Consider the following 27038-nt stretch of genomic DNA (forward strand, 5'->3'; position numbering starts at 1 on the left):
TACTTTAACAAAGTTTTATAGAGTGGCTAAAGTGGCCAAATTAGATACCATATTCAGATCTTCAGTACTTTCAGCAGGCTCACCTAAATTCCTGACCTAAATTCTAGAGGACTGCTTTGATATGTTTCAAGTATTCCAGAATGATGTGTCTATTGCATTAGAAAGAAAGATTAGATACTCATCTTGATAATTTTCTTTCTAGTAAATAGGCGCATCATTCTGGAAGCCCGCCCTGTCAGATGTTTGTTAGTCTGCTTGCTGTCTCAAACATGTCCATATTTCCAAATACCTTGTTTCTTTCCTCTGTCCAGTACAGTCAAGGATAGGAGGGCCTGCTACTATTGTGAAGAGAGTGTGGAGCATCTTTCAGAACTCCAAGACTTGGTGCAGGTTGCACTCAGGTAGGTGGCCCATGTTCTACTTTGTTACTTGATTATATGTTTAAATTTCTTGATTTTGTGTTATATGTTGATATGAGCAGAACAGACTTGTTTCTCAGAGAGAGTCTTCTTATTAGCTTTCTTCTCTAAGGCTGACCATCTGCTTTGATATGATCTGAGGAGTTGCAGGACATCCCGGAGTAAAGAAGCAGAGCAGAAAAATGTAAACAAGGCTCTCTACACAGGATCTCACAATCGGAGGTTAACAACCCAAATGTTTCAGAATGATGTGCCTATTTACTAGAAAGATGATTATCAAGGTAAGTACCTAATCTTTCCTTAGACCATATCTTATCTACTGGGATTTAATTAGGATCACATTCATTTTTGGTAGCAATATTAGTCAACTGAGTTGTTGCCATGTTGTAGCGAGTCGATATGTTTTCTGATTTTCAATAACTTCCCATGCGATTGTAGATGGTAGTTGATTAGTGGATATATCAGAAAAATCAGGATTGCTTACATTGAGATCCTAAACAAGTTCAAACTTTGTAGAAAGGAGAGTTTGTGTATTCTAAATACACAAGCTATCCAATGAATAGGATGGGATGAAACAAATTTCAGAAAAGGAGGACAATTCAGAGGACAAAAGATCAGGAGGACAGTAAATCACACCAATCAATATCAAAGGGCTAACAAGTACTAAACTGTCAGCAACATCACCGAGAGAGAGTGGTAAAAATGGAGAGAGTGGTAAAAATAAGGTCCATATGATCGTCAACAAAATATAGCATCAGTAGTCGTGATAAAAATTTCTTAAAGAAGAATGTTTTAAGAATTTTTCTAGAAACTGAACAACTCTCCAAATTAAAAGAGCCTGGTAAAAAAAACAAAGAATTCCAACGAGTTAATGACTTGATTGCCTTTGAAGACAGAAATTACTGATAAAATTATTTCTGTGAGACATGACCTGGCCTACCCACTAAAAATTTAATTAATTCCATAAAATACTGTGGCACCTGACCATACATGATCACAGTTCTTTCAGATGTGGAACTCTTGTTCCATATTTCTCTCTTCAAGGACTCAATTTTTTCCCATGCCTTTGATTAACTACTGGATGGGCAGTTGAGATTGTGAGTTACCACAACAGAAATGCCCTTCTCTTCTCTACTTCTTCCTGCATGTGGCCAAATCCAGCATAAAGGAATTGAGACCGATGTCAGTCAGACTTATACGGTCTGTGTCCTGTACATGGCAAGAGACAGGTGGAGGTTCGACATCTCCAGTGTGGTGTTCATTTTATCTTACATACTGCAAGTGGGGGAACTGTGAATCCTAGGAGGGAGGGGAAAGCATCTTGACTAATACGTGGTACACTGCTGGCAGTATTCAACTGTTTTTAATGGAATTTGTTTTTAATTGTTCAATATTTTTTTTGTAAATCACTTAAATTGTGAAATAGGCAGATAGGTGGTATATCAAATTGAAATCAACTTGAAACTTATCATGTTTGGCTGCCTATATGGTTAAACAAGAGGATAAGTCCTGTAAAAACGCTAGAGCACACATAGTTCCTTTTTAAGGACAGTCACCGAGGCACAAAATCTAAATATACCACGTATCAACAAAGGATCCAAGAGGAAAAAGAACAAGGAACCGGCATGGCTAACTGTAGCGATGAAGGAAGTGATCAGAGACAAGAAGACTTCGTTTAAGGAATGGAAAAGGTCAAAAATGGACAAAAACTGGAAAAAGCACAAACAACATCAAAGCAGGTGCCATAAGGCGGCAAGAGGGGCCAAAAGAGACTACAAGGGAAGAATAGCCAAGGAGGCAAAAAACTTCAAGCTGTTTTTTTGATATATTAAGGGGAAGCGACCTGTGAAGGAAGCGGTGGGTCCGTTGGATGACCATGGAATAAAGGGAGTACTAAAGGAAGACAAAGTCATCGCCGACAAACTGAACACATTTTTGTTTTGCATCTCTATTTACCGAAGAGAATATATACAATATAGCAGAAGCCGACAGGCTATACTCGGGGAAACGAAGATGGGAAGCTGACAGGGTTGATGGTCAGTCTAGAAGAGGTATGCAGGCAGATTGGTAGGCTTAAAAACGATAAATCTCCGGGACCGGCACCATCAATCCGAGGATAATCAAGGAACTGAAAGGGGTTATAGCTGAACTGCTCCAACTAATAGCCAATCTCTCGATCAAATCGGGAAGCATTCCGGAAGACTGGAAAGTGGCGAATGTTACGCCTATCTTCAAGAAAGGTTCAAGGGGAGATCATTAAACTACAGACCGGAGAGTCTGACCTCGGTACCGGGAAAGATGGTAGAGGCGCTAATAAAGGACCACATCATTGATCATATTAATGGACACAATCTGATGAGGACCAGCCAGCACGGCTTCAGCAAAGGAAGATCTTGCTTGATGAACTTACTGCATTTCTTTGAGGGAGAAAACAGGCAGATAGACAACGGTGACCCAGTTGACATTGCATATCTGGATTTTCAGAAGGTGTTTGACAAGGTCCCACATGAACAACTACTTTGAAAAATTGTGAGCCATGGAATCAAGGGTGAAATACTCACATGAATTAAAAACTGGTTGGCGGATAGGAAACAGAGAGTGGGGGTAAATAGACAATAATCAGACTGGAAAAGCGTCACGAGTGGAGTGCCACAGGGTTCGGTGCTTGGGCCCATGCTTTTCAACATATTTATAAACGACCTGGAAACTGGTATGACGAGCGAGGTGATTAAATTTATAGACAATACAAAGTTATTCAGAGTAGTGAGGACACAGAAGGATTGCGAAGGATTGCAATGTGACATAAACACACTTGAGAAGTGGGCTGTGACATGGCAAATGAGCTTTAATGTGGATAAGTGTAAGGTGATGCATGTCAGTAACAAAAATCTTATACACGAATACAGGGTGGCCGGTGCAGTACTCGGAGAGACCCCCAAGGAAAGAGACTTGGGAGTACTGGTAGACAAGTCAATGAAGCTGTCAGCGCAATGTGTGGCAGCAGCAAAAAGGATAAACAGAATGCTAGGAATGATTAAGAAGGGCATCACAAACAGATCGGAGAAGGTTATCATGCCGCTGTACTGGGCCATGGTACGCCCCCACCTGGAATACTGCGTCCAGCACTTGTTGCCGTACATGAAGAAGGACATAGTACTACTCGAAAGAGTCCAGAGAAGAGCGACTAAAATGGTTAAGGGACTGGAGGAGTTGCTGTACAGTGAGAGATTAGAGAAACTGGGTCTCTTCTCCCTTGAAAAGAGGAGACTGAGAGGGGACATGATCGAAACATTCAAGATAATGAAGGGAATAGACTTGGTAGATAAAGACAGGTTGTTTACCCTCTCCAAGGTAGAGAGAATGAGAGGGAACTCTCTAAAGTTAAAAGGGGATAGATTCTGTACAAACGTAAGGAGGTTCTTCTTCACCCAGAGAGTGGTGGAAATCTGGAACGCTCTTACAGAGGCTATTATAGGGAAAACACCCTCCAGGGATTCAAGCCAAAGTTAGACAAGTTCCTACTGAACCATAACGTACGTAGGTAAGGCTAGACTTAATAAGGGCACTGGTCTTTGACCTAAGGGCCACCGCGGGAGCAGACTGCTGGGCACGATGGACCACTGGTCTGACCCAGCAGTCGCAATTCTTATGTTCTTATGACTTCACAACATGGATGAGCTGGGCTTACACGGCGTGGTGGGTGGGGCGCTGGCCACCTTGTTGGGTAGACTGGATGGACCATGAGGGTCTTTTTCTGCCATCATTTACAATGTGTTATCGTGTTATTTAAAATGATTTTATTTGAGCCCATTCTTTGTTTTCTGTTTAGTAGTTATTTGTTTGATGAATGATGGTATATTAAGTGCTGTAAGAACATAAATGATGTGTTACTAGGAACAGCAAGGGGGAAATTGCATACAGCTATAACTAGTGCTGCCTGATTCAGAGAAAAATATTTCGATTCGAGCTTTTTAAGTTTAAACATTTTATTTAACCAAGGCAATATCATATCAAAAATATGAACATCCAAACTATAACATAGTTTTATAATTAGTTAGAAACATTAATTAAATAAATTACAGAATTAAATAAATTACATTTGCCAATTCTTATTTAGAAATATCAGTTTGTCAGTTTTGGCTGGCTTCAGACAACTTCGCTGAGCAGCAATTATTTGGCCTGCTGCAGAGAATATCCTTTCTGAAGGAACAGAAGTTGCTGGCGAACATAGAAACTTCTGAGCAAGCTGGCTTAGTAAAGGTAGCTTCTCTTGTCTGTCATGCCAGTATGCAAATACATCACCATCAGTTTTCAAGGATTCTTCAAGTTTATAGCATGCAAGCTCTGCATTGCATCTGAGGCTGATTTCACTATTGTCTGACATCGATGGAAATCTAGATTTAATGGCAGCCACATTAGTATTTTTAACTATTTCCCAAAAGCTGCGCTTCTGTCGCCAACGACGTAAATCTGTATCCTGCGAGTGAAGTTGTTCAGGTACCACAGAAGTACTTTCTGGTTCAGTTGTGTTGCTGGTGGGATGCTCGGTGTTTGCATCTTCAGGATTTCTTGTATAATAAATGTAGTTATATCTGTTACCTCACCATATGTAGCCTTGAATCTTGAGTCCAGAAAGCTGCTTAATCTGTAAGAGTTATTATTGTATAAAATGTCTCAAAATCTTTGCACTAAGCTCTTCGTCTGTGAAGGATCTTTAAATTTCTTGACTCGCTATCATCGCTACATCCCTCTCCCTCGTCCCCATCATCATCAGCTCTAACATCTGATTCGCTTGATTCATTGCCAGACTCGCCAATGGAATTTATCAGGTGTTCAACCATTGGATGAACAACAGACACAGTAACATATTGCTTACCAGTTGCAATTGTAGTTGCTTCTTCAAAAGCTTCCAATATATCTACAAGCTTGCGTGCTAAATCATAATCACATTCCAAAGGTGCTGATTTCTTTGTGGCTTTACTGTTACATAAACATAAGCTGATAGGTTGCTGTAACTGAATCACACTTCGTTACATGAGGCAAGTACTGTTCCATCTAGTTTTTACATCACCAATGAGTTTCTTTACAGGCATTCCCAGAGTCTCTTGAGCCGTCTTCAAACTTTGCTAACAATATCACGGAATTTGTGAATGGTATCTGTGATAGCTTGCTGAGATCGTAGTCCATCCTCGACACACAACTGAAGTGTATGTCCAAAGCAGTTTTAGTGGACCATGCAGACACCTTTTCGAATAAGTTTGCCCACTGCTTTTTTCATTGAGGCAGCATTATCGGTGACAACAGCGAAAATCTTGCCTTCTAGCTTCCACGTTTTCATAGTATTTTGAACTGTATCAGCAATATTGTCCCCTGTATGTTGCTCTGGCATGTGATGTGTTTCCAGCACAACATTGACTGGTTGAAAGCCTTTAGATATGCCATGTGCTGTGATGGTTCTGCTTGTCCGGAGGTCTATTGTGATGCTTACATACTTAAGATGGTGAAGCTTATCCAAAACATGGGCAGAAACTTCTTCATATTTAGCATCAATCATTCGATCTAAAGTTTGCCTTGATGTTACTGTATAGCTTCCATTCAAAGATTGTGAATAATGAAGAAAGTCTTCATCCTTTACAACGCTAAATGGCTGCATGTCTTTGACAATGAAATAACAAAGTGCATTATCAATCCTATTTTTATCTGCTGGCTGCATTGGCTTTTGGAAGAAGGATGAAACCAAACCTTTGTCTGGTACAGAAGCTTTTCTAGCGGTGTCGCTGGACTGTAGCTCAAGCTATTTTGCTTTATGATGTCTTTTGACATGCTGCCACAGATTACAGGTGCCACCACTGTGTTTAACAGTTACTTTGCAAAGCTTGCATCTGCCATTTCCATTATCCAAATGATCAAATACAGACCATATTATGGAACGTTGTTGCCCAACTGAACTTGAGGCACAAGTAAAGTCTTTATTTTCAGCAGTTGTTTTGTTCATCTTTTAGTTAAGCAGTACCCTAAAATAGAAACAAAACATTTTCATACAAATTTGCATACATAATATTTATCCCAGGACAAGCAGGCAGGTATTCTCACTAGTGGGTGATGTCATCCGACAGAGCCCCGATACGGACGTCTCACAAGCATGTCTTGCTTGAAGAAACTTAGAAGTTTCGAGATGCCCGCACCGCGCATGCGCCAGTGCCTTCCCGCCCGATGTACCGGGCGTGTCTCCTCAGTTCTTTTCTTTCCGCGGAGCTGAGAAGTTTTACTTCAATTCTGCGCTGACTGAATTCCCGTTTTATTGCCTTCTAATTCCGTGATTTTGGATTTCTTTTCCTCTTTTCGTGTGTTTTCTTTCTTTTATTTAAAAAAAAAATATATATATATTTTCCAGCGAGTCGGCCGGGTCGGCCACGTGGCTCAGGCCCAGCTCCTTCGATCTAGCGGCGGAGCTTTTTCGGCCTATGTCCTGGCCAATCACCGGTTTTAAAAAGTGTAGCAAGTGCCAGCGCGCGATTTCGCTGACGGACCCGCATCGACGCTGCCTGCAGTGTCTTGGTCCAGAACATTTCCCGAAATCGAGCCGGCCTTGTTCCACTCTAACAGCGCGAGCGTTTAAGCGGCGCTGCCTGTTGTGGGAGTCGATGTTCAAGATGGAAGCTGCTAAAGAACCTTCGGCTTCGACTTCATCGGCCGCTTCGCCTGTCCATGCGAAACCAGCGACTGCTCCTGCGACTCCGGGCCTTTTGAAGCCGCCTTCGTTTACCCCAACTTCGGCCACGAGTTCGACGTCGGTGCCTGTCCCCGTCTCCTCGGCTCAGGTACCGCCTTCCACTATTCCACCTGTGGTCATTAAAGTGCCGAAAGCTGCCAAGCAGAAGCACTCGACCACGAAGGAGCGCGAAGACCGTGCTGGAGGACCCCCTTTCGGTGCGGATCCCTCCATATCGGCTTCACTGCGGTCCCTGATGGAAGCTCAGTTTGTCGAGCTCATGCAGACTATGGGACCCAGATTAATTGCCTCCATCCAGGGTGACCTCCCGGTCCCGGTCCCAGGGGGCGGACCGCCCCCTCCCCCTCCTCGTCGATCGATCTCGTTGCTTGACGAGGAGGAGCGGCGAAGGGCAGCTGGCCCCTCGAGGCGGGCTTCCTTTAGCGATATGCCTCCTTTAGAGCCCATTACGCCTCCGTGCCATCACGGTGCTGTTCCCCCGACTGATGATCGAAGTCCTGGGCATAGTAAATCGCAGGAAGAGTTCTTCCGCACTCCATACCAGGCTTGGGCTGCAACACGGGAGGCGATCTCCATTCCGCCCCTTCGCTCTACCGCTTCCAGTCCCATATATTCACTGGAAGCTTCGGGGGACCATGCGAAGTATAGACGTTCTCGCTCTCCCTCCCGGCACCGGGAGGGACATCGATCCAGACACTCCTCTTGGCACTCCTCGCGCCACTCGGAGGTTTCGCCACAGAAGAAGCTGCCACGTCTGGGGTACTCTTCCTCGGATTTATCTCCCCAGGAGGGGCCGGAGTACGAGGAGCCATCTACCTCTTATTCTCCTTGTCGCTCCCAAGTCTCCCTGGATCCTGAGGCTTCTACTTCCTCCAGTCCGTCTCGGAGGCCAGTACTGGCGGACCAGTTGTCTTTTTCTTCCTTCCTCCGGCAAATGGCGGATGACTTGGATGTGACTTTGGACACTGGGTCTCGGTATTCTAAGGAGTATCTCGACACCATGCACTTGCCTAATCCTCCTGCGGAGTCTCTTCAACTTCCTCTGCATAAATTACTGGATCAAACATTCATGCGATGTTTCGAGACGCCGTACTCCATCCCTGCGGTCCAGAGCAAATTGGATGCAAGATACCGCATTGTTCATCATAAGGGGTTTGAGGGCGCTCAACTCTCTCACCAATCCCTGCTGGTCGAGTCCTCTCTCAAGCATTCTCATCCCTCCCAGGTCTATGCCTCTGTACCACCCGGACGAGAGGGGAGAACGATGGATAAGTTCGGTAGGAGAATCTACCAGAATTCTATGATGGCGTCTCGAGTGCTCAATTATAATTTCTTTTTTTCTTCATATTTGGAGTTCTTCTTGCCGGTGCTCCGCAAGTTTACTCCTTACATTGATGCTCAGGCTCGATTCGAGTTCGAGGAAGTGGTAGCCTCCCTTTCCCAGCTACGTCTTCAGCTGATGCAGTCCTCGTACGATGCCTTTGAGCTCTCGGCACGTGCTGCCGCCTGTTCCGTGGCCATGCGTCGATTGGCGTGGCTTCGGACAATTGACATGGATCCGAACCTCCAAGACAGACTTGCCAATGTGCCTTGTGCAGGCGCTGATTTATTCGATGAGTCTATCGAGACTGTTACCAAGAAACTTTCGGATCATGAAAAGTCTTTTCAATCTATCCTTCGGCCTAAGCCCAAGCCTCAGCAGTCTCGACCTTCTAGACCGCCTTTGATTTATCAGCAGCACTACACTCCTCGTCAGACTCCTGCTGCGAGACAACCGGCGAAGAGACAGCCTCCCCAGAAGGCTCAGCAGAAACCTCAGCCGCCGGCTGCACCGAAGGCTACTCAGCCTTTTTGACTCTCTTCCAGGGAGCATAACCGACCTCGTTCTGCATCCCCCTATTTTTCCCATCGGGGGTCGCCTCCATCATTTTTACCATCAATGGGAGGCTATTACCACCGACCTCTGGGTCCTTTCCATCGTAAGAGAAGGATACTCTCTTCATTTCCATCGGGTCCCCCCGGACCACCCTCCAAGAGAGTATCCTTCCAACTTAACGCAGACCGCCCTTCTCCTTCAGGAGGCTCAGGCTTTGCTTCGGCTTCGGGCCGTCGAGCCGGTCCCGGTGGACCAGCACAACCGGGGTTTTTACTCCCGGTACTTCCTCGTCCCGAAGAAGACGGGCGACCTGCGACCCATCCTGGACCTTCGAGTCCTCAACAAGTTTTTAGTAAAGGAGAGGTTTCGCATGTTGACCCTTGCTTCTCTCTACCTCCTCCTCGAGCGGAACGACTGGTTATGCTCTCTGGATCTCAAGGAGGCCTACACTCACATTCCCATTCATCCGGCCTCCCGCCAGTTCCTCAGATTTCGGGTGGGACATCTACATCTGCAGTATCGAGTGCTTCCTTTCGGCCTGTCCTCGTCTCCCAGAGTCTTCACGAAGTGTCTGGTGGTGGTGGCCGCTGCACTCCGGAACAGGGGTCTTCAGGTATTTCCCTACTTCGACGACTGGCTCATCAAGGCCCCCTCTGCTCCAGAGGTCATTTCGGCGACCTTGACCACGATCTGCTTCCTGCAGAGCTTGGGCTTCGAGATCAACTTCCCCAAATCCCATCTGCAGCCTACCCAGTCCCTTCCCTTCATTGGGGCGGTACTGGACACCATTCAGCTTCAAGCATTCCTTCCTCCTCAGCGCATTGATGCTCTTCTTCATCTCTGCCAGTCTGTATCTTCTCGCCAGTCCATCTCAGCGAGACACATGATAGTCCTCCTGGGCCACATGGCCTCTACAGTTCATGTGACACCCTTTGCCAGGCTCCATCTCAGAATTCCTCAGTGGACCCTAGCTTCTCAATGGACTCAAGTGTCAGACCCGTTGACTCGACACATCATAGTCACTTCTGCTCTTCAGCAGTGTCTACTTTGGTGGATGACCTCTTTGAATCTATCCAGAGGTTTGCTGTTTCACACTCCTCCTCATCATCAGAAGGTTCTCGCAACCGATTCCTCGGCCTATGCCTGGGGGGCTCATCTGGATGGGCTTCGCACTCAGGGATTCTGGACCAGTGCGGACCGCCTCCATCAGATCAATCTTCTGGAGCTCAGAGCAATCTTCTATGCTCTTCAAGCTTTTCAACATCTGCTTCACGACATGGTGGTCCTCATCCGCACAGACAACCAGGTCGCCATGTATTATGTAAACAAGCAGGGGGGCACGGGATCGGCCTCCCTCTGCCAGGAAGCTCTCAGAGTCTGGGATTTGGCAGTTCGCCACAATGCCTTCCTCAAAGCTGTCTACATTCAGGGGAAGGACAATGTCTTGGCAGACAACTTGAGTCGACTCCTCCAGCCTCACGAATGGACTCTCCATTCCAACCCCCTTCATCAGATCTTTGCACAATGGGGGACGCCTCAGATAGACCTCTTTGCGGCTCCCCACAACTTCAAACTGCCTCAGTTTTGCTCCAGGATCTACACTCCTCATCGCCTCGAGGCAGATGCCTTTCTGCTGGATTGGAGGAATCGATTTCTGTATGCGTTTCCTCCATTTCCTCTCATTCAAAAGACTCTAGTCAAATTGAAATCGGACCAAGCCACCATGATTCTCATAGCTCCTCGGTGGCCCAGACAACCTTGGTTCTCCCTTCTGCTTCAACTCAGCAGCAGGACACCAGTCCTTCTTCCAGTGTTTCCTTCTCTGCTTACTCAACATCAAGGATCACTGCTTCATCCCAACCTGCAGTCTCTCCACCTGACAGCTTGGTTCCTCTCAACGTAACTCCTCACCAGTTTTCTCAAGCGGTGAGGGATGTCTTAGAGGCTTCCAGGAAGCCTGCTACTCGACAATGCTACTCCCAAAAGTGGACTAGATTCTCTTCCTGGTGTATTTCCAATGCCAAGGAGCCTCAGCGAGCTTCCCTATCCTCTGTGTTGGACTATCTTCTACACCTATCTCAGTCTGGTCTCAAGTCTACATCTATAAGAGTCCACCTGAGTGCTATTGCGGCTTTCCATCAGCCTCTACAGGGGAAACCTCTTTCTGCTCATCCTGTGGTTTCCAGATTTATGAAAGGACTTTTCCATGTCAATCCTCCTATCAAACCTCCTCCTGTGGTTTGGGATCTCAATGTCGTCCTTTCTCAACTCATGAAGCCTCCGTTTGAACCTCTCAACAGGGCTCCTCTTAAGTATCTCACCTGGAAAGTGGTTTTTCTGGTGGCCCTCACGTCTGCTCGCAGGGTCAGTGAGCTTCAGGCCTTAGTGGCGGATCCACCTTTCACAGTATTCCATCACGACAAGGTGGTCCTCCGCACTCATCCGAAATTCCTGCCTAAAGTGGTCTCTGAATTTCATCTCAATCAATCCATTGTACTTCCAGTATTTTTTCCAAAGCCTCATTCTCATCATGGAGAATCAGCTCTTCACACTCTGGACTGTAAAAGTGCTTTGGCTTTCTACCTGGATCGCACCAAGCCACACAGAACGGCTCCTCAACTTTTCGTCTCCTTTGATCCGAACAAGTTGGGACGACCTGTATCGAAGTGTACCATCTCCAACTGGATGGCGGCTTGTATCTCTTCCTGCTATGCCCAGGCTGGATTATCCCTCCCTTGTAGGGTCACAGCCCATAAGGTCAGAGCAATGGCAGCCTCTGTAGCCTTCCTCAGATCGACATCAATTGAGGAGATTTGTAAGGCTGCCACTTGGTCCTCGGTTCATACCTTCACCTCTCATTATTGTCTGGATACTCTCTCCAGACGGGATGGACAGTTTGGCCAAACAGTATTACAAAATTTATTCTCTTAAGTTGCCAACACTCCCACCTCCCATTGAGGTTAGCTTGGAGGTCACCCACTAGTGAGAATACCTGCCTGCTTGTCCTGGGATAAAGCAATGTTACTTACCGTAACAGTTGTTATCCAGGGACAGCAGGCAGCTATTCTCACGTCCCACCCACCTCCCCTGGGTTGGCTTCTCAGGCTAGCTACCTGAACTGAGGAGACACGCCCGGTACATCGGGCAGGAAGGCACTGGCGCATGCGCGGAGCGGGCATCTCGAAACTTCTAAGTTTCTTCAAGCAAGACATGCTTGTGAGACGTCCGTATCGGGGCTCTGTCGGATGACATCACCCACTAGTGAGAATAGCTGCCAGCTGTCCCTGGATAACAACTGTTACGGTAAGTAACATTGCTTTCCTGACAAAAAGTAAAAACCAGATGCACATTCCTAGTGCCTGGAAAAAACTGCAAACTGCTCATCCAAAAGGATGCCAGCAGGCATCAACAACACAATAAATTTCACAAAGTATTTAAAAAAAAAAAAAAAAAAAAATCACATTAAGCAGTTTGGAGACATTTGCATGAACAGTCTTTTTTTCCCAGTCCTCCTACAATTTGACCTTTCCGCTGCTTTCGACGTTGTTCACCATGATATTCTTGTTTACCAACTCTCTGAGATAGGTATCAACTCCACAGTCCTAGGTTGGTTCTCTAAATTCCTCCGCTCTCATTCTTACATTGTTAACATGAATGGCACCTCATCCTCCCCCTGGAAACCGAATTGTGGAGTCCCGCAAGGCTCTCCACTATCCCCTATCCTTTTCAACATCTATATGTCCTCCCTAAAACTCCTCCACCTATCCCCCCCTTGAAACAATTTACACTTATGCAGACAACATCCTCGTCCTCCTCGAGACCGAATCGAACCTCACTGACCTGTCTAAGAACATATCCTCTTGTATAATGAACCTACAATCCTGGGCCCACATTGTGCAAATGAAATTGAATGAGTCCAAAACAAGACTTCTTTGGCTCGGTCCAAAACTAGATCACCTACCCACCTCCATCCCACTACCCTCTGGCTCCTCTCTGCAGCTTTAGTTCTCGAGCAAGGTCTTGGGCATCATCATTGATTCCACATTGTCCTTCAATGTCCTCCAATCCTTGGTAAAAAAATGCTTTTTCAGCCTTCACATGCTGAGGAAGTTAGATCCTGCTTCCATCAAAAACATTTTACCCTCCTTGTCCAATCCATCATCCTCTCCAGATTGGACTATTGCAACGCTGTCTACTTAAGCCTAACTAAGATAAACCTCCACAGACTCCAATAGATTCAGAATGCCGCGGCCAAGCTCATCTTCGCTAAAAGTAAATTTGACCATGTCTCCCCGCTCCTGGCCAAGCTCCACTGGCTTCCGATAATCGCCAGGGTCCACTATAAATGCGCCTGTTTAACTTTCAAAATCCTATATGGTATCCTCCCTCCCTTTATCCCTCTTTCTTGGAATTCCTCAAACCCTAATACCACCAGATCCTCCCACAAATTAAAACTATCTTTCCCTTCGCTAAAAGGCATTTCCCACACAGGAAAGCTAGGGACCTCCCTCCACTTCAAAATCACTGAGCTCTGGAACAACCTTACCTCCCCTCTTCGGAACTTGAGCTCTCTCCAAGTTTTCCGCAAACATCTGAAAACCTGGCTTTTCTCAAAAAATGTAAGTCTCCCTCCAACTTAGGAATCAAGGAAACTCTTATATCTTGGCATCCCAAGTCCTCTAAATTTTCTTCACACTTCTACCTCTAACCCTCTGTTGTAGTTCTTTCCTATTTCTCCTACTGTAAACCGCGTCGAGCTCTACGAACGTGGAGATGATGCGGTATACAAACCTAAGGATTAGATTAGATTAGATTAGATTTCCTTAATTATCTACTCAAACATTTTTGCTGTTTACTTTCATTATACCTAGACTATTATTCAGTAGAAAAAATTTAGTTTGTTCAATCAAATCCTGTGTGGACATTGGACTTCTATGAGTGAATGTTCTGCTTGATTGAACAAACTAAATTTTTTCTACTGAATAATAGTTTAGGTATAATGAATAGCAAAAATGTTAAAGCCACACAGAAAAGCAGTAAAAGTCAATAGGTTCTCCAAGTGGGAACAACCTGATGTCTCAGCACTTGAGGAAAAGACCACGCAATAATGTTTATAAGATAAATCATATAAATTATTATAGTGAAGCGGGATGTCCTTAGCGAGAGAGGTAAGCGAGGGGAGAGAATTCTCCAGCGGTTTACACAATAAGGCACAGGTTAATCACCCTCTGCCTACACACCATCATCTATGTGCTCAGATTAATCAATGTGATAAATTAAACAGTGATATACAGTTGGTCAATCACACGAGTGCAACATCAAACAGGTTGTTCCCACTCAGAGAACCTATTGACTTTTACTGCTTTTCTGTGTGAGTAGATAATTAAGCAAATTTCTGATAGCTTACAGAAATGATTCTCAGCTTCCATCCCCAGCCCCCAAGACTCACCAGCCCCCCTGCCGATTCCCAGCTTCCATCCACAGCCCCCAAGAATCACCAGCCCCCTGCTGATTCTCAGCTTCCATCCCCAGCCCCCCCGACTCCCCAGCTCCCCTGCCGATTCCCAGCTTCCATCCCCATTCTCCCTGCTGATTCTCACCTTCCATCCCCAGCCCCCAAGACTCACCAGCCCCCAAGAATCACCAGCCCCTTGCTGATTCTCAGCTTCCATCCCCAGCCCCCCTGCCGATTCCCAGCTTCCATCCCCATTCTCCCTGCTGATTCTCACCTTCCATCCCCAGCCCCCAAGACTCACCAGCTCCCCTGCCGATTCCCAGTTTCCATCCCCAGCCAAGACTCATCAGCCCCCCTGCCGATTCCCAGCTTCCATCCCCAGCCCCCAAGAATCACCAGCCCCTTGCTGATTCTCAGCTTCCATCCCCAGCCCCCCTGACTCCCCAGCCCCCCTGCCGATTCCCAGCTTCCATCCCCATTCTCCCTGCTGATTCTCACCTTCCATCCCCAGCCCCCAAGACTCACCAGCTCCCCTGCCGATTCCCAGTTTCCATCCCCAGCCAAGACTCATCAGCCCCCCTGCCGATTCCCAGCTTCCATCCCCAGCCCCCAAGAATCACCAGCCCCTTGCTGATTCTCAGCTTCCATCCCCAGCCCTCCTGACTCCCCAGCCCCCCTGCCGATTCCCAGCTTCCATCCCCATTCTCCCTGCTGATTCTCACCTTCCATCCCCAGCCCCCAAGACTCACCAGCTCCCCTGCCGATTCCCAGTTTCCATCCCCAGCCAAGACTCATCAGCCCCCCTGCCGATTCTCAGCCCCCCCTGCCGGTTCATTTACTTACTCGACTGGATGTGGAATCGCGGAGAAGAGAGGAGAAATGCGGAGAGAGAGCCAGCAAAAAATACCCTTTGCTTCCGAGGTCCACTGCATGAGGTCTGCTCGGTCCCCCCTCGACGCTCCCATGTCCTTTCGTTTCTTCTGATGTAACTTTCGATTTCGCAAAACCGGAAGTTACATTAGATGGGAATGAGTCCGGTGGCCGGCGGTGAAAAAAAGAATGAACTTGAATCGGGGCTGAATCGGTGAGTCCTGTGTTTTTTGTTTTTTTTACAAAAACAAACAGATTCGAATCATGAATCGGGCATTTTCCCTGCCTGTTAAAGAAACATAAACTTAAGGTCACACACTGAGTATTCATTAGGTATATTCACTCAAGGTTAAAGATAAGGTTTCTAATACACTACCTACTCTAAATTTTTAACACTGGTTGGTAAACCATACTTAATGTCAACGTAAGTGTCTGTATTTTCATAACCTGAACTCATTTTACCAGTTACATGAGGTACACTGGCAGCTTAGAAAATTAATTTATTATGTGAGACAGATCACATGGCCTCAAGAGTCATATTTTCATCCCCTTTTCTAACACCTAGTAGCAATTTTGCTTTTGGAGAAAGCATATCATTTATATGGTGCATTTGTGAACGTAATATTTTTTATAGCAAGACTGACAGCACAAATTGCAGCTTGTGCTATCTGCATCACATCTCTTTCAGTCATCTGAACATAGAACATGAAGCTACCACTTATATTCACACTTTGGGCTCCTTTTACTAAGCTGCGTTAGGGCATTAACGTGCGGAATAGCTCGCGCTGAATTGCCCCGCGCGCTAGACCTTAACGCTAGCATTGAGCTGGTGTTAGTTCTAACCGTGTAGCGTGCGGTAATATCCAGCGTGCGCTAAAAATGCTAGCGCACCTTAATAAAAGAAGCCCTTTGTATTAATTACCCTCTCAACAAATCCTTCTAAGATACACTCCTGTTAGTTTTCTCTTAGCAGTAACTTTTTTTATTTATTTATTTAAAATGTTTTATCCTGCCTATAACCTAGGTGGGTCATATCTGTTATACATACATAATAAGCAAACAATAAGACAGACCTACATAATACAACAGTTTACTGCTCACATTTTACTTCCCCAAAATCTTTATATTCTTTTGCCTCTCCTACAGTTTACAAGCTTGGATTTGATCTCCTTTGTCTCTTAAGTTAATGCAAGAAGTTTGTTTTAGGAAGCATTATGCCAAAGTGAAACTTCGCTTGATGTCTACCAAGGAAGTGGATTTGATGCAGCGAAACAAATGTGTGCCTTTAACTTCAATGCTACGATTCATCCCCAAACAAGACGGGTTACGAGCAGTAGTGAAAATGAGTGCTTCCACAGGAACAAAAACTTATAGCAAAGGAAGCCAACATAAGAAGGTTGGTACTCTTGTAGTTTATATCTAGTTTATATATACAGTAGAATCTCGATTAACTGGCTCTCTCGATCAACTGACAAAAAAATGACCCCAAAGCGGCAGTGTTCCTGAGCTGCAAACACCCTCCCTTCCTCAATCCCCAAAGAACTTGAACCGGCGGCATTCCTGAGCCACAATCCCTCCTGCCTCTGGACCCAAAGCAACAGCCTGGCAGCATCCTGAGCTGCAAATCCCCCTCCCTCTTTGAAGCAGCTGAGAGAGAAATCCCCTCCCACCTTGAAGTACTAGCATGGCAGCAGTCCTGAGCTGTAAAACCCTCCTCTCTCTCTCCCTCAAGCCCCTTAGTGGCAGAAGCAGGCAGTGGTACTGAGTCGTGAACCCCCTTGCTCTCTCCCTCTTTCCCTTCCTTACCCAAGCGCAGCCAGTCAGCAAAAGGTGGCCTCAAAACAGGCTGCTCGTGGTGAGTCCCATCAAGAAGGACTTTGTGGCTCAGAACCGCTGCTGTATTGGTGCTTCAGGAGGGGAGGAAATTGAGATTGTTAGATAAGGTTTCTAATACACTCTGTTAACCAGAAAAACAGTTATCAAGTATCTACCAATCCCCCTGGGTACCGGATAGCTGAGATTCTACTGTATAACATACAGTTTATTCTTGTACAATCCCACTTTATTCCTGAACAAGTGGGTTATGCATCTGTGGTTGTCAGACAGCTTGTAGGAAGCTCATTTACATAATGTGTTCAGTCCCTCCCCTCTTACCTCAGGAATCCAGTTGCATTCCTATAAGGCAGACTGTAGGAGCTAGTCTTTCTGGTCATGTTTATTTTTCTTTAAACTCAGTCTAACCTGGTGGTTGAGTCCCCTCTCCTTATCCAGGGGGCTTCCCTCCAGATCTCCGAGTGGGTGATCCTGATGACGGATGCCAGTCTCTTCAGCGGAGGTGCTTTTTGTCTGGACAGTCCGGTTCAGAGCCAGTGGTCCCCCTCCAAGAGGAAATGTAAATGAGACTTCCTATAAGCTGTCTAGTGACCATAGATGCATCACCCACTTGTCCAGGAATAGAGCATGGATTTACAAGAAAGAAGATTAGTAAAGGTAAGAGCTTAATCTTTCATAATTACAGTGTGTTTGTATGGTCTCAACATTTTTTGGCAAATTTTATAGTGCCTTCTATTGTTACAGTGGGTGATCAACTGGTATCTAGTGACCACTGCTTGGTATGGTTTAATATTAAAACAGGCATAGAGAGGGCTCATTCAAAAGTAAAGGTTCTAGACTTTATAAAAACTAGCTTTATTTGGATGGGGGATTACATTAAGGGATTATCTAAATGGGAACGTCTGAAAGGAGTAGAAATGCAGTGGGTAAAACTGAAAAGAATTATTGTAAGGGCGACAAACCTTTTTGTGAGGCAAGTAAAGTAAAAGGAGAAGAAGGCTGCTTTGATCCTCAAAAGTAGTAGCTGAGAAGGTAAGGAATAAGAGCTTAGTTTTCATAAGCTACAAAAGATTGCAGAAAGGAAGACAGGCAAAAATATCTGGAAAAGTTAAGCGAGGCAAAGATGCAAATGGAAGAAAAAAATAGCTGAGATGGTAAAATGGGGAGACAAGACCATACAATTTGTTGGAGAGATCAATCTGCCTGCTTTTAAATATCAGCAGCATTGGGAAAACAACTGCTTTTACACCTAAGCAGCAGCGGGTCCATCCGCAACCACCAAGAACCCACAGACCCGAACCTGCCAGGAATGTGAGATCCGCCCCCCCTACAATTCGATAAGAAGATCAACTGTTTTTACACCTAAGCAGCAATAGGACCAGCCGCCACTACCGGGAACCCTTTGCCACGATCCAGCCAGACATATAAGATCTTCCCCCAGCATTCCATTGGATAGATCAATCTACTTGCTTTTAAATATCAGCAGCAGTGGGAGAACAACTGCTTTTACACCTAAGCAGCATTGGGACCAACCGCAACTACCAAGAGCCCATAGACCAGACCATGACAGGAGTGTGAGCTCCACACCTCCTGCAGTCCGCTAGGAAGATCAACTGCTTTAACACCTAAGTAGCAGCAAGACCAGCTGCCTATAATAGGAGCCCTTGCCCCGATCCAACTAGGCATGTGAGCTCCTCCCCCTATATCCCGTTTAAGAGATCAATCTACCTGCTTTAAATATCAGCAGCAGTAGAAAAACAACTGCTTTTACATACAAGCAGCAGCGAAACCTACCGCAACCACCAAGAGCCCACAGACTCGATCCTGCCAGGAGTGTGAACTCCTCCCCCTGCAGTCCATTGGAGAGATCAATTTGCCTGCTTTTAAATATCAGCAGCAGTGGAGATCAACTGCTTTTACACCTAAGCAGCAACGAGACCAGCCACAACCACCGAGAGCACACAGACCCGATCCTACCAAGAGTGTGAACTCTTCCCCCCATGCAATCCGCTAAGAAGATCGACTGTCGGCTCCGGGCGGCTTTCCCGCAGAGGAGAGAATCCTGCATTCACCATGGGCCTCATCTGGGGCAGCCTCCTTGGAGCGGCTGGGGCACGGGCAGTGTGTCTGGGAGGGAATGCATGGATGGGAGAACATCGCAGGGGAGGAGACATAGGCATCCTGGGACTGTCTGCCAAGTCTCTTCCCTGAAGAAGCCCTTTCTGGAAACGTCAATCGCTCCTCCTAAACTTACTTGCTCCACTTCATCACTGACGCTGAAACCGTGGATTGAAGACAAAGTTTTATTTTATTTTTCTTTCCAGCTTATGATTTATCTTTAATCTTATCTATTGTTTTGCCTTTTGTCTTTGTTTTGTTCTATTTCTATCATGTAAATTTCTCCAGAATTCTACTGTTCAACGGCTCCCCCTTCTGCTTCTATTCCTTTCTCTCCTCTCTTCTACCTTCCAAAGTATTTAGATCAGTGCTGTCTTGTTAAAATGTTTATTTTATTTTTATTTTTCCTCTAACTCTACTTTTCACTTCTCTATTACCCTCCAGGTACTTTAGTTAGATTGTGAGCCTTCGGGACAGTAAGGGAATTTTTCAAGTACCTTTCTTATTTCTAATCTTAATGTATATTTTCTGTAAACCGCTTAGAATCTAACGGATGTAGCGGTATATAAGAAATAAATTACATTACATTACATTACAAGACATTTTTTAGATATATCAGTGATAGGAAGAAGTGCAAAAGTGGCATTGTGAGACTCAAAGGTGAAGGGGAGAAATATGTAAAAGCTGATAACGAAAAGGATGAATTGCTTAATAAATATTTCTGTTCTGTGTTTACGGCTGAACTTCCGGGAGCAGGACTGCAGAAGACAAATGCGAATAAGGATGGAGGAGCCTGTGCAGGCTTGATCGGGCTGACTTTGCCCATTTTGCCTTTGGATCTCCTCTCAGCGTCGGATTGCCTCAGCCCGTTGAGGGCCGCCGAAAGTCCTCTCCCCAGCGATTCTTCAGGCAGAGGAAGGAGGAAGCCTCCTCCATTTTGTCCCTCCTTCCTCCACCCAGCATCACTCAAGCAGGAGGGATCGGCCCTGCATCCGCTCTCTTTGAGCTCAGCCTCCCTCCTGACCACCGGGGATTGCCAGTAAGCTCCCTGCCTGTGCAGGCTTGATCGGGCCGACTTTGCCCATTTTGCCTTCAGATCTCCTCCCAGCATCGGATTGTGTCAGCCCGTTGAAGGCTGTCGAAAGTTTTTCTCCCCTTCGACTCTTCAGGCAGAGGAAGGAGAAAGCCTTCCTCCATTTTGTCCCTCCTTCCTCCGTCCCACACCTCTTTGCAGGAAAGACCGTTCTGACATACCTCGCCAGGTCCAAATCCCCACTTTTACCCTATTTAAACTTCTTACATGATAGTATCCAGCTGTTTTGATATTATCCAGTTGCTTGCTTATCCAGTTTGCTTTGATTTCCAGTTGCTTTGATTTTTACCCTACTTATTGTTCTTAAATGTAACTTATTATTCTTACATGTTACTATCTTGCTGCCAAGTTTGATTATCCGGTTGCTCCGATTCTTACCCTACCTATTGTTGATCATCCAGTTCATTATCCAGTTGACTATCCAGTTGATTATTCCGTTTAGATATCAAAGTGCACCCACTGCTAAGGATCGAGCTCTATGCCATCCTTCTTCCCCTCTTGATGCCAAACTGCTTAGCTCTTCCTCCGATCAAGCTCTCCCAATAAAAAAAAAAATTAATAAATAAATAAAAAACAACAAACATTTGATGCTTAAGTTTCACCTTCCTTCTTCTATCACTTGCCTCAATTAGATACCAATTTGCCCTCCCGTTTTAAACCTTCTCTCAAAGGTTAAATTAGCCCCTAACTCTCCCCTGTGCTGACACCGAGCCTTTCCTCTTCTCTGAAACTACCCACACGCGAACTCAAACCAGCCCTACCTCCCAGCCCCCCAAAGACTCCCCAACTCTCATCATGAAGCCGCCTTCATGGCTCTTTCTCCTCCTGCTCTGCTCTTCTCCCTACACCACCCCCTGCTTGAAACCTCCTTCTCCCAACCTTCCCAACCCCTCAATTGACTTTAACATCTGCCCTGGCCTCGGAATCCCCACGTTGTTACGCACCAGAAACCATCCCTCCAAAAATAACCCTCGAAGAGTCAACCACGCATCTTTAAAGCCTGTTTCCCCTGCCAACCTCCCCAACCTTGCCTCTGACTCTCTCACCCCAGTCCCAACACTCTATTGCAATGCCAGATCCGCATGCAACAAGATTCAAATCCTGAAGGACCTACTCGAGGTCTCTGACCCGGGATTCCTATGCATTACAGAATCATGGATCACAAAAGATGACATATTTACACAAAATGAACTCTGCTCCCACGGTTACCAAGGTCTCTTCTCTCCCAGAACTAACTGAAAAGGAGGTGGCCTGGCACTTCTATACAAATCATTCTTCGATGTCCAGCTCCTCGAAAAGAGTAGCCACACCTCTCTAGAATACATGCTAGCCTCGGTCAATGACGAACTCCAACCTCACCCACTGGGTATCCTGCTTCTATATCGCCCACCTACCCCTTGGAAAAAATCCTCCGATCTCGTCCTTGAAACCATATCAAATACCTTCCTCAAATTTCAAAGATTACTGATCTTTGGGGACATCAATCTCCACCTTGATGACAACACCAGAAAGGATTCGATTGAATTTAAGAGCTTCCTCACCTCTCTTGGTTCCCCCTTCACACCATCCCCAACCCACGAAAAGGGGCACACACTAGACCTCATTAGTTTCCTGGATCTTACCGCTTACAAAACTTCAGCCGATGACACTTGCTGGGAACATGTCCCCTGGTCCAACCATTTCCTTGGGACCTTCTGCCTCCCCATTTTCATGTCGCATCTTGGGGCTCCACCCTGCCCCTCTAATTCCATTACCTTCTGCAAAAAAATTACAAGCGACCTGTTCTGGACTAAATTTCTCAAACAATTCTCCTCTGCCCCTAAGCCTGCAGACTCAGAAACCGACTGGCATAACTGGATTGCCCTTTCCAAGTCTACCTACCACTCCCTCGCCCCCTGTTCCACCAAAACCATCTCCTACCCTCGTAAAGCCCCTTGGTACCTCCCATATCACAGAGAACTAAAGCAGAAATGTCGAGCTCTGGAGCGCAAATGGAAAAAATCTAATTCCCCTATAGATAGACAGTCCTGGAGAGCCAATATTAAGTTCTACAATTCAGCACTAAAAAAAGCAAGGAAGAACTTCTATGGTGACAAAATCTCCAGATCCAACAACCAGAGTAGTACACTTTTCAACATCTGGCGCTCCTTAACTTCCAAAAAAGACTCCACCTCTCTCCCCTCCTCTCCCTCAGCCGAAGTTCTAGCAAAATTCTTCAACCTTACGTTGCTCCTTCCCACCTGCAGTCTCCTACAACTCCCTGGTGCTCACTGATTCCACCCCTATTCTAATGGTCTCTAGCCCTATCCCAGTTGATAGATCCTGGACTGCCTTTGAGCACGTATCTGAATCCCTCATCCTTAAACTCTGCCTCAAACTGAAATCCTGCAATTTTTCCTTAGACCCTTAACCCCTCCTACCTCTACAAGGAAATTCCCACACAGGCCATCTCTTCTATTACCAAACTCTTAAACTCCGCCCTACATTCGGGCCTTTTTTCCCCAGAAATGGGTCATATTGCCTTAACCTCACTACTGAAAAAACCCGACCTTGACCCTTCCACACCATCCAGCTATCGCCCAATAGCAAACATCCCTCTCCTAACCAAGATGCTCGAGTCCATCATATCGACCCAACTCTCATCCTATCTAGAGAGATTCTCCATTCTCCTACCTTACCAATATGGCTTTTGTCCCAACTTCAGCACCGAATCCCTATTGACCTCACTAATTTCTAAGGTTCAACAACTTCACTCTCGCAATAAGTTTGCCGTCCTCCTGCAATTCGACCTTTCTGCTGCTTTCGACGTTGTCCACCACGATATTCTAATTTACCAACTCTCCGAGATAGGCATTACCTCTACAGTCCTTGAATGGTTCTCAAAATTCCTTCGTTCCCGATCCTATACTGTCTACATGAATGGCACCTCATCCTCCCCCTGGAAACCAATATGTGGAGTCCTGCAAGGTTCACCTCTATCTCCTATCCTTTTCAACATCTATATGTCCTCTCTAAAACTCCTCCATCTATCCCCCCTCGAAACAATTTACACTTATGTTGATAATAATAATAATAACAGTTTATATACCGCAATACCGTTAAGTTCTATGCGGTTTACAAAAGATTATTGGGGTACAAGTTGAGTTGACGTACAAGTTGAATTAACTTAAGGGAAGTGGGGAACAATTGGGAGAAAGGGCAAGAGAGGGGAAAGAGGGAAGTGATGACATCCTTGTCCTCCTCGAGACCAATTCGAACCTTACTAACCTCCCAGAGAACATATCCTCTTGTATATCGAACCTCCAATCTTGGGCCCACACCGTCCAAATGAAATTGAATGAGTCCAAGACAAAACTGCTTTGGCTCGGCCCAAAATTAGATCAGCTACCCACCTCCATCCTACTGTCCTCTGGCTCCACTCTGCGGCTTGAATTCTCCAGCAATGTCCTGGGCATCATCATTGATTCTACACTGTCCTTCAATGACCACCTCAATTCCCTGGTAAAAAAATGCTTTTTCAGCCTTCACATGCTGAGGAAAGTAAGATCCTGTCTCCATCAAAAGCATTTTGCCATACTCGTCCAATCCATCATCCTCTCCAGACTGGATTATTGCAATTCTATCTTCATAAGCCTAACAAAGAAAAACCTTCACAGACTCCAGCGGATTCAGAATGCCACGGCTAAGCTTATCTTTGCAAAAAGTAAATTTGATCACGTCTCACGGCTCCTGTCTAAGCTTCACTGGCTTCCGATAATTTCCAGAGTCCATTTCAAATGCATCTGCCTAACTTTCAAGATCCTTCACGGCATCCTTCCTCCCTTTATTCCACTTTTTTGGAACTCCTCGAATCTTAATTCCACCAGACCTACCCAAAAATTGAAACTATCCTTCCCCTCATTAAAAGGCATTTCCCATCCAGGAAAGCTAAGGACTTCCCTCCCCTTCAGATTCACTGAGCTCTGGAACAACCTTACCTCACCTCTTCAGAACCTGAGCTCTCTCCAACTATTCCGTAAACATCTGAAAATCTGGCTATTCTCAAAAATGTAACACTCCCTCCTTTCTTTGATATCCTAGTCCTCTAAACAGTCTTCTTTCCTCTGATCTTCATCCTTTCCTTGGAGTTCCTTTCTCATCCCAATTCCTGTAAACTGTGCCGAGCTCTACGACTGTGGAGATGGTGCGGTATACAAACCTAAGGTTTAGTTTAGTTTAATATTGTGTACAATTCTGGAGACCACTTCTTCAAAAAGATATACCATATATACTCGACTATAAATTGATCTGAATATAAGTTGAGACCCTCATTTTTCCCCCCAAAAGTAGAAAAAATGTTTGACTCGAATATAAGATGGGGGCTTAATATTAAAGTGCCATCCCCTGCCAAGTTCTGCACTCAGCCCCCCTCCCTGCCAAGTTCTACACCCAGCCCCCTTCTCTCCCTGCCCTGCAAGGCTCTGTACTCAGTCCCATTCCCTGCCAGGGTCCGAACCAAGCCCCCTTCCCTGCCAGGCTCTGTACTTTGTCCCCCTCACTGCCAGGCTCTGCACCCTGTCCCACCTTCCTTCCTTGTACCCTCTTCCCACCAAAAAGAACAAACCTCATCAGTGATGTCACAATGGCTTGATTGTCCCGTACTCCCCTCTGCCCTCCAACCCAGCCAGCAGATTAACCCTTCCCTTTAACTGAAACCACCTAATGGTAGGCCAGGATAGGAGGGATCCCTCCCGTCTCCTGCCCCAGCCGACACTAACAATTACCACCCTCCCTCCCTCATGTACCTTTTCCCTGGTGGTCCAGCGTCTATCCTGCACTGAACCCCTCCTGCTGATTTTGCCACTAGTAGCCAGCAGCGCACCCAGGCCAGCATGCAGTAGCGAGCTTTTCGTGCTTCCGGCTAGCCCTGCACCACTCCTTGATAGGCTGCGGCCAGTTTTCGCAGAACTTGTGGTTTTCATGGCAGCCTATCAAGGAATGGTGCAGGGCCAGCCAGGAGCACAAAAAGCTCACTCCTGTGTGCTGGCCAAGGAGCGCTGCTGGCTACTAGCATTGAAATCTGCAGGAAGGGGTTCAGGGCGGGATACACGCTGGACCACCAGGGAAAAGGTACACGAGGGAGAGAGGGTGATAATTGTTAGTGTTGGCCGGGGCAGGAGATGGGAGGGATCCCTCCTGTCACGGCCTAATGGCAGGCCTGCAGGAAGTCTGGAAGGGTATCGGGTGGTCACTGGGGGATGACCCGAATATAGGACGAGACCCCCATTTTTGGGCCATTTTTTTGGCCCCAAAATCTCGTCCTATATTCGAGTATATACAGTATAAAGGATGGAGTTGGTCCAGAGGAATGCTACTAAAATGGTGCATGGTTTTCGTCATAAAGTGTATGGGGACAGACTTAAAGATCTCAATATGTATACTTGAGAGGAAAGGTGAGAGAGGGGAGATATGATAGAGACATTTATAATAATTTAAATAATAATAATTAATTTTCTTATCTACATTCTTACATGGCGTAAATGCGCATGAGTCGAGTATTTCATTTGAAAGGAAGCTCTGGAATGAGAAGGGCATAGGATGAAGTTAAGAGGTGATAGGCTCAGGAGTAATCTAAGGAAATAATTTTTTACAGTAAGGGTGGTAAATTAGTGAAACAGTCTCCCAGAAGAGGTGGTGGAGACACTATATCTGAATTCAAGAAAGTGTGGGATCTCTTTTGCACATGTGTCAAACACAAGGCCTGTGGGCCGAATCCAGCCCTCCTGGCCATTTTATGTGGCCCGCGGTAACTATGCCACAGCAGAGGGCCGGCGTTAGGTGGGATGAAACAACGCCAATGTTATGCAATATCTTTGCTGATGTAGAACAGAGTGAAAACCATAAAAATGCATACCTATAGGAGTTTCTTTCTGATCATCATACTCAAGCCTAAAAATTAAATGAATAAAACAGCATAAAATGCCCACTAATGCCTTTTACAAACAAACAGCATTGAGTTAAAAATATTCTTTAAAAATCTTAAAAAGAGAGGGCATCACCATACTTACAAACGCACAGGAATTTTCTCTTTTCTAAACAGCAGCAGTTCTACCACACAGTCAGTTGAGCAATGAAGCTTCTGTGCTCATTGCACATCCTCTCTTAACTTCTCCTAGGTGGTTAAAGGTCACTTCTTAAAAACATACTTATTGAACATTTATATTGTAAAAAAGCTGATTTGGGAGAGTGAGGAGGCATTTCTGCCTGGGAGAGAGGAGAGACCCTGTGGCTTTGCAGCACTTTTCATCTTGTCAGCTGTTCCCGACCTCCCCGTGTTGATTTCAGGGGCGGGGCTACATCAGAGTTAAGAACTTGCCACTTCCTGCGGTGCAGCTGCAGGGTGTGGCCAAAGGGGCACACCCCTTAGGAGTCCCTTTGGAGTCCCAGTGGAGTTCCATTGTAGTAGAGAAAACGGTTTGAGAAATTTGCCTAATTTTTTTTGTGCCTGTTGTGAGTATAGGAAAGCATAAGATAAAGCTTAAATTATTACTAACTAGTACTCCAACTCTCCCAAGCCCTATTGAGAGACGCTTAGTTTTGGTTTCTAAGCCTATTCCTTCCTCTCCTATCACAGGAAATGTATCAGGTGCTTCATTAAGTTC

General features: G+C 45.8%; 1 protein-coding gene across 1 annotated transcript in view; it reads left to right on the forward strand.

The window, feature by feature from the left end:
* Positions 1-27038, forward strand: part of TERT (telomerase reverse transcriptase) — a 183359-nt gene that overhangs the window by 43997 nt on the left and 112324 nt on the right. Inside the window, exon 4 of the mRNA XM_033929798.1 lies at positions 16560-16749. Within this exon, the coding sequence (XP_033785689.1) occupies positions 16560-16749 (190 nt within the window). The remainder of the gene's footprint in view (positions 1-16559; positions 16750-27038) is intronic.

Source organism: Geotrypetes seraphini, chromosome 2 (assembly GCF_902459505.1).
Source record: "Geotrypetes seraphini chromosome 2, aGeoSer1.1, whole genome shotgun sequence".
In the NCBI taxonomy this organism is placed as follows: Eukaryota; Metazoa; Chordata; class Amphibia; order Gymnophiona; family Dermophiidae; genus Geotrypetes; species Geotrypetes seraphini.